The sequence below is a fragment of the Lipotes vexillifer genome, unplaced genomic scaffold, assembly GCF_000442215.2.
Source record: "Lipotes vexillifer unplaced genomic scaffold, Lipotes_vexillifer_v1.1 scaffold661, whole genome shotgun sequence".
In the NCBI taxonomy this organism is placed as follows: Eukaryota; Metazoa; Chordata; class Mammalia; order Artiodactyla; family Lipotidae; genus Lipotes; species Lipotes vexillifer.
The window spans coordinates 424355-432706 of NW_006796183.1; the positions used below are offsets into that span (position 1 = coordinate 424355).

General features: G+C 54.5%; 1 protein-coding gene across 3 annotated transcripts in view; it reads left to right on the top strand.

The window, feature by feature from the left end:
* Positions 1-8352, top strand: part of PTPRF (protein tyrosine phosphatase receptor type F) — a 71652-nt gene that overhangs the window by 5816 nt on the left and 57484 nt on the right. For all 3 annotated transcript variants that reach the window (XM_007468245.1, XM_007468244.1, XM_007468243.1), the window contains exons 2-3: positions 4100-4245; positions 4427-4568. In XM_007468245.1, the coding sequence (XP_007468307.1) occupies positions 4100-4245; positions 4427-4568 (288 nt within the window). The remainder of the gene's footprint in view (positions 1-4099; positions 4246-4426; positions 4569-8352) is intronic.

Consider the following 8352-nt stretch of genomic DNA (forward strand, 5'->3'; position numbering starts at 1 on the left):
TTCAGCAGGTTCCAGCCTCTGGTTTCTGCAGCTGACATGTTGAGGCAGGAGTTTCACCCAGGGCTTCTCTCCCCAGCGGGCAGCAGGGGCTCCCCAGTGTGTTGTGTGAGGGGACGAGGTCTCCATCCTCTGCAGGCCTTCCCTTGTGGTCAGGTCACCTTCACTTGCCCGCCCCACCCCCCTGTACCAGGAATGGGGTCAGGCGCTGGGACAGGGGAGAAGCAAGGCAGGCGTGGTATCTGCCCTACTCAGGGTTATTGTTCTCTGTCGGGAAGCAGCCATGAATTAAATACTCCTCCAAAGTGTGGAGAAAGTAATAACCTCACACGTATACATAACAAACCATGAGCAGTGCTGTGAGAGAGGCGGCGGGAGTCTCCAGAGAGCCTAAAACCCAGAACAGAGCTAGTGGAGGTAGGGGCCACAGCGGGGGGACCAAGGAAGGTTTTCTGAGGAAATGATGTTTAAATTGAGATCAGAAAGGTGAATAGGAGGTAGTGGGTAAAGAGATAGTCTAAGAGGTTCGTGGCAGAAGGAAAGGCTTATGCAAAGGCCCTGAGGCACAGGGGGCATTGTTTATCCAGTGGACGGGAAGCCAGGGCTGGGTGTGTGTGGGGGGGGGGGGGGTGGTAATTAATTATTGCTCTGCCCGTTACCTCTTGGGCCTGTTTCCAGTTGCTGACTGTCGGAGAAAGCAGCTTGGAGGCTGAGGGGAGGGGACTGGAGGCCTTTTCCCTCTGCTTCTATCTGGCTTAGCTGGGGGCCACTCAGGGGAAGGATGAGAGAAGGAAAATGTGGAGCTGGAGCCGTAGAGAGCTCCCATTTCTCCTTTCATTTCCTTTTCCCCTTAGCAGGGACAACACAGAGGCACAAGGGCAAGGAGCATGAGGAACCCCAGGGGGGGGGGGGGGGCTGGGGTGAGACCTGGCAGGGCTCCAGGTCTGAACTCCATCATGATGGGAGTTTAAATCTTGGGAGGCCTTTGGAGGGTTTTGATTAGGGAAGAGGCTGCTGCTTCACTCTGGCTGCTGAATAGAGACTAGGGACGCAGCTGGTTAGGTTGGTGGAGTGTCCAGTCGAGAGAGGGTGATGGCAGTGCAGAAGGAGAGCAGGGAGCTGCTGTCTGGAGGTGTGGGTGAGGGGCGTGCCGTGTGCAGGGGTGTGGGCAGGAAACTCTTCCCCACCCCCAAGTCAGGCAGGTGCATCCTATCTGAGAGGATCTCACTGAGAGGACAGGCTCTGCAGACAACTGCAGACTGGGAGAGTCCAGAACCTCCTTCAGAGGGCAGTCGGGGCAAGGGTGAGGCAAACTGAGGCTTCCTGAGCCTTTGTGATGTCCCCATACCCCTCGGGCCCCCAGCAGGTTTGTGTGTTCCCCCAATAAGGCTGCCCTCGCCCCCTCTGGGTATTCCAAGAGCAGTCAGGTAGGTCCCCGCGTCTCCTTCCTCCAGGGAGGCCCTGGGTGCTGTAGGATGTGCTTAGGATTTGGAATCCTGGATCAAACCCTAGCTCTACTCCAGATCAGTCTGTGATTTGTCTGTTGTTTAACCTTCTGAGCCTCCATTTCCCCATCTCTAAAACGGGAGTGATAATACTACTGATGCTAAGGAGGGTGACGGCTGCCCACAGGCAAGGTCCACCACGTGTCCAGCCTGTGCAAGCAGCCTGCAGACATCATCACATTTCGTCTGCACAGATCCCTATCACTAGCACCATTCTGCAGATGAGGCTCAGAGATGGTGAGTGACTTTCTTAATAATTACATAAAACCTCCAGAGCCCACTGGACCCTGGGCTGCTGGGTAAGATGGGCCCCTCCCTGCTCCCTGCAAGGCTGAGCCCTCCCAGCTCTCTGTACCTGCAGCTGTCACTCCCAACCCTGGTGGTCCCCCAGACCCTTCCCTCCTCAGAAACTCTGCGCCATCTGCCCCTCTCCACTGGATCAGCACCTTCTCCCTCTGCTGGCTCCTTCCCATCAGCATTAAATAAATGAATAAATATTGTCTTTCACATTTTAGGAAAAAGAGAAACAAGAACAGGAGTTTCCTTGGTGGTCCAGTGGTAAAGAATGCACCTTGCACTGCAGCGGATGCGGGTTCCATCCCTGGTCAGGGAACTAAGATTCCCACATGCCGTGGGGCAGCTACGTGTCACGCCACCGTGTCACAATTACAGAGCTCGCGTGCCCTGGAGCCTGTGCGCCACAACTAGTGAGAGAAAACCCGCACGCAACAACCAGACAGAAGCCCCCACACACCACAACGAAGATCCCGCATGCCTCAACAAAGATCCCGTGTGCCGCAACTAAGACCCAACACAGCCAAAAATAAATTACATAAATAATAAATAAATCTTAAAAAATAAAAAAAGAAACAAGAATGTAAAAACCTCCCTTCAACCCCGTCCTCCAGGTGCCATCTTCTCTTTATCTTCCCCCATCACAGCCAATCTTCTTTTTTTTTTTTTGACTGCGTTGGGTCTTTGTTGCTGTGTGGGCTTTCTCTAGTTGCAGGCGAGCAGGGGCTACTCTTCATTGCAGTGCGCAATGGACTTCTCACTGCAGTGGCTTCTCTTGTCGTGGGGCACAGGCTCTAGGTGCACAGGCTTCTGTATTTGTGGCACACAGGCTCAGTATTTGTGGCTCACGGGCTCTAGAGCACAGGCTCAGTAGTTGTGGCGCACGGGCTTAGTTGCTCCGCAGCATGTGGGGATCTTCCGGGACCAGGGATCGAATCTGTGTCCGCCTGCATTGGTAGGTGGGTTCTTAACCACTGCGCCACCAGGGAAGTCCCCAGTCTTCTTTAAGTAGTCACTGTACTCTGCTTTCCACTTCTTCACCTCTTGCTCCTTGACCTTCTTTGGTCTGGCTTTGGCCCCTGCCACCCCACTGACTCTGCTCTTGACAAGGCCCCCAACTATACCAGTGTGAACTGTTTCTGGCAGGTGTCTTGGAGTCATATAGGCTTGAATTCAAATCTCAGATGTGCCGCTAATTGGATGTGTTACCTTGGGCTAGTGACTTGACCTCTCTGTGCCTCTAAACTGGGGATAACAACAGTGAAGGACTAAATGAGATAAAGTACCTGGTGCAGAGTGGGCTTATCATCATTGAACAAACATGTTTTTGTTCCAGAGACCAGACCAGGCCTGGGCTCATCGGCACCGAGCAGGTGGTCTGAAATGTCATTTCTCATGGTATCAGCCTTCCTGGAGCTGTTCATTGGTCTGATTAATAGGAAATGGATCCACTATCAGGCTTAGCAAGGCATTTCTACATCTTAATGAAGGCCGGGTTTCCAGGGTCTTGTGACCCTGGGTGGTGGGATTCCCGGTTGACCCTGGTGTGTGTATCAAGGTGACATGGGTGGGCATGGCAGTACAGTGTCCAAGCCCCCTCCCTTCTCCCCCTCCCCCTGCCTCTCTGTGGACACTTTGGGGAGACGTCCAGGCCATCGGAAGGCAATAGCCCAGCCAGTGGGAGCAGGGTGGGGAGGGCAGATTTACAGGACAGCATTCACCTGGGAAGACATCCAGAGACACTTAGGAGGTGGAATGTGTAGACCTTCAGGACTGATGGTGTGTGGGGGCTGGGGAGAGGTGGAGTCACGGTTTCTGGCTTGAGCCTTTCGGTGGATGGAGGTACCATCACCCTGGTGGAGAGCAGTGGGGGAGGGACGCGTCCAGGGGAGATGCTAGGGCTGTTCCCAGCAGCTCTCAGCATGCCTTTGTCCTAGAGCTTGGAATTGATGGGGGGATGGGAGACAGAAGAGTGTGGCAGTTAAAGTATGGACTCCAGACTCAGTTGCCTGGCTTCAAATCTTGGCTCTGCCACTAATCAGCTGTCAGGTTAGGCAAATCCCTTAACCTCTGTGTGTCTTGACTTCCTTCTCTATAAGCACAGATAAGTGTAGCACCCAGCTTACGTGCTCACAGCTCTTTGAAGAGTGCCTGGCACATAAGAAGCACACACAGGGGTTAGGCATCACTACTGTTATTTCCTCTATAGATCTTTCTCGCCCCCCACCCCATGCCTGCCCCTGTAGTAGACGCCATGTTGGCGGTGACTGTGCCATGATGACTTGGTGTCTCTCTCTCTCCAGGCAAACCTGTCTTCATTAAGGTCCCTGAGGACCAGACTGGGCTGTCAGGAGGGGTGGCCTCCTTCGTGTGCCAAGCCACAGGGGAACCCAAGCCGCGCATCACATGGATGAAGAAGGGGAAGAAAGTCAGCTCCCAGCGCTTCGAGGTACAGTCTCGGGTGGGAAGGGGCAGGCAGGGCTCCAGGTCTGCCTATTCTGGGGTCTGGTCCTACCTCACCTGCTCTTGGTCTCCCTCCTTGGGGGCCTTTTGGCAGTGAGAGGATGGCTGACCCTGAGCAGGCTTCTGTGTCCTGAGCAGGCTGTGACCACGTGTCTGTCCTGCGGCAGGTAATTGAGTTTGACGACGGGGCAGGGTCCGTGCTGCGAATCCAGCCATTGCGGGTGCAGCGAGATGAAGCCATCTATGAGTGCACGGCCACCAACAGTCTGGGAGAGATCAACACTAGTGCCAAGCTCTCAGTGCTCGAAGGTACGTGCTGGGGAGGGATGGGGCCTGGTGGGTGCGGAGACTGATGCAGGGATGAGCCAGCCAGCCAGGCCCGTCCCCACCGTGGGCTGGGGTGTTTTTATAGAAAGGAAAACTACTGGCCATCCTGGGGTCAGCGAAGGTCAGTGGTGGGCAGGGACAGTCACTGGATTTTTGGCTTGTGCCAAAGCCCGCTGTGTGCCTCGTGTCTTTGTGTTCTGCAGAGCCGGGATGTTGCTTGGTGGGTCTGGGGACTGACTTGAGGTGTGGGGCTGCAGCTACATATCGCTTGGGGTACATGACTCTTGGCAGTGGATGTGATTTTCATGTGGAACCTGGCAGTAGGCTTCAGAGAGGTGTGTTCCCAGTCACTGTTAGGAGCAAGGGCCCTAGGCTGGAGGCTGGGGCTCTGTAGATGGACTTTAACGACTTCTCTCACTCAGCGGCTTCTCCATTCATTCACAAACACTCCCTAATGCTGCCTTGTGTCCTGTGAGTTATCTGACCCGGTCGTGCCCTTGAGACTTCGGTCTCCAATAAGTCCTGTGGGTGTGGCGCAGGGGACTGGGGGCAGGGTGCAGCGTAGAAGGGAGCTGTGGTCTGAGTCCTGGGGACAAGTGGGAGTTGGGTTGGGGGCCTCGGCAGGGGAATAGCATCAGCATGTGCCAGGGCCCAGAGGCAGGAGAGAATGGTGCTTTCAAGGGACTCTGAGTGGTTCCGTTTGGTTTTGGGGTGCGGGGGTCACTGGAGGACACAGAGAAACGGGGAAGAGTAATTCAGCATGAGCCTGGAGAGACTGGAGGGCAGATGACACAGGACCAGGTTGAGAAATGAACACTTTCCTGGGGACATAGGAAGCCACAAATAGAGAGTGACATGATCGCCTCCCCACCCCAGCCATGATGGAGTCATCAGTCTGAATGTGTCTGCCGATATTTTCAAAATATGGCATTGATTGTTGCTTTTTTAAAAAAATTACAGTAACAATACCTGTTCACTGTTGAAAATTTGGTAAGTATAAAATAACACATAGGAAAAAATAAAAATCACCTGTTTATCTTACCTCTGCTATTAACTTTTGGTTATTTCCTTACAGTCCATTTTCTGTGCATGCATGATAATATGTAACAAAAACAGGATTACATTCTGCTCAATGATTTGTGGACTGCTTTTTAAAAAACATTTCATGAACATCTTCCCTGCCATTTTTTCTGCATCATTATTTTTAATGGCTGCGGGTAAGTGTCACATGCAAGTACCCTAATTTATTTAGCCACTCCCTTATTGTTGGACACATATGTTGTTTCCAGTTTTTTGCTTTTATAAATAAGGTGCTATAGGCTTTCTTGCAGATAAGATGTGTTCACCTTCCTGATTATTTCCTTATTCTAGATGCATGGAAGTGGAATTGCTAGATCAAAGTGCACATGCGATTTTAAGCCTTTTCAGTATTTCCAGAAGACTGTATCGGTTTACACTCCCACCAAACAGGGCATAAGAGTGGCCTCTTTTCTGCTTATCCTCACCAGCAGTGGGAATTATCATTTTAAAAAGTCTTTGCCAAGTTAATAGGCAAAAAATGGCATCTCAATTTAATTTGCATTTCTTTGATTACAGAGCAGTTGAACATCTTTTCGTATTGGCCATTTATACGTTGTGGCTTTATGCGTTCACACGCACGTCCATTCAGTAACTCCTTTGTGACTGCGTGTCTGCTGCGAGGCGGGGCAGGGCCCTCCAGCTTAGAGGGGCAGTGGAGGACAGTGGTTAAGAGCAGGGCCTCTCGACCACTTACTCTCTCACCTTGTGACCTCAGGCAACTAACCATGCCTCTGAGCCTCATTTGCTCTACCTGTAAATAGATACATAGTACTTGCCACCCAAGCTGGTTGGGAGGATTAAATAGGAGTTAAGCACCTTGCTGGATTCCAGCATGAATGGTAGTTGCTACTGGGCTGGAAGCAGCACATCCCAAGGCCCAGACGTGTGAGCTGGCTGTACCTGGCGTCTCTGCTGCCTGGCATCATCTGGGTGATGCAGCCCCCACCATCCACTCCTGTGGGGGGCAGGGGCCCAGAGGACAGGCCTTGGGCCAAGATCCCTGATGGTTGAGTGCTTTCAGGGTGCTCCCTGCCACCCCTGACCTCTGTTTCCCCACTTATGACCTCAGGACAGGTATTTCAGCACTACCCTCCCTCCTGTTGCTGTCTGCCCCAGCAGGAGCCATCTGCCTTGCCCTGGCATTTGGGAGGTGGCTGAAGGGCCAGACTGTGGCTCCCACCCCAGAGGGCATCTCTCAGGCCCTCATATTAAGGGAAAGAGAGCCTTCTTATTGGTGTTGGAAGAAAAGTCCCCCCAAAGCCCCTACACCCCAGTTTTGGCCCTTGCTCTCCCCAAGTCCTCTGTTGGCACTCTCCTATCCCCACCTCTGCCCTGGGCAGCTTTACTTTTAAAGGGTTGAGGAGGATTGGGGTGGTCTTGCAGGGGCTGAGGTGAGGGGGTTCAGACTTGCAGGGGTCTGTCCTTCTAGAGGGGCCTTCTTGGATGAGGGTTTCTCTAGCAGGGGTCTGGGGTCTGTTTGTGCTTCTCGGTGTGGGAGGTGTCTGATGAGGTTGGGAAGCGTGTAGGGCGCTACCCGTGCGCCTGGCCCAGCCGAGATGGAGCTGTGGGCCTGAATGAGCCCCTGCTGCTCCTGAAACACAGCACCCGCAAGATGAAATGCTGACTTACCATGTTGGTCTGCATAACCTTGACCGTCTGGCTCTGGGCATGGCAGAAAGGAGGGGAGTGGGAGGCCTCAAAGGTGCCAGGGGGTGGGGCCAGAGGAAAGCAGCCCCACCCTGCCGCGCCAAGCCTCCTGTGCTGGCCAGGGAAGCTGGGTGTGTGTAGGAGTTGGGTGAAAGTATGGTGTGACTACAGCTGTGGGCTGGGGCCAGAAGACAGCCAGGGTCACTCCTGGGAGGAGGGCTGGGGAGAGGATGAAGCCGGCTTGGGGGCTGGGAATAAAGGTTGAGTCCCTTACCCGCATCATAAACTGCATGTGGCTCACCACACACTGGGCTCTTCAGGGGAGTGGCCCGGGGCTCTCTGGGGTGACTTGGCTCAGGTGAGGGGTTGCTGCCTCCCAGGCCTACGAGTCCACGCCAAGCGCCCTGCCCTGCCTTGCCCAGCTCCCCTCACACTCCGGGAGCACCCCACACCCCTCCCACTTCGTGGCCTTTGCAGCCAGCTCTCTGGGCAGGACTGCCACTCCCAGTGAGTCCCGACTGCCCTGTGATGCCCAGCCGGCTGCTCCCCGCCCCCTAGGCCCCGCTGGGTACCGGGTGGGGGTACCCGGCACAAGCTGGCTGGGGGTAAGCCGCCCAGTGTTCCTGTCTGAGTGGTAATTGAAGCCATTAGCGCACCAGTCTCTCCCTCGCCGGGTAATGGCAGGAAAAGCTCTTCTCACGCCGCACTCTTGAGGCTGAATCACTCCCCCTCCAGCCCGCCCGCTGCCGCCACTGAGACAGGGAATCTGACATTCTCCCTCACGAGGCAGGGGGAGTGGAGGGGGAGGGGAGAAGGGCCTTGCTTCCTGGCCTTTCCCTCCAGGGTGTGGGGAAGCCGGGAGGGTCCTGGAGCTCAGTCTGGAGGTTGTGGATTCACTTGGGCCAGTGGGTTCCAGCCGGGAGGTACTGGTACTGTGGTCCGGAAAGGCCCAGAGGAGGCCAGACAGCAGAGGTGTGGGCAGGGCCCTGGTGACTTGGGCAGGTTCTGGAAGGGCCAAGAAGGAGGAGGAGTAGGGAAA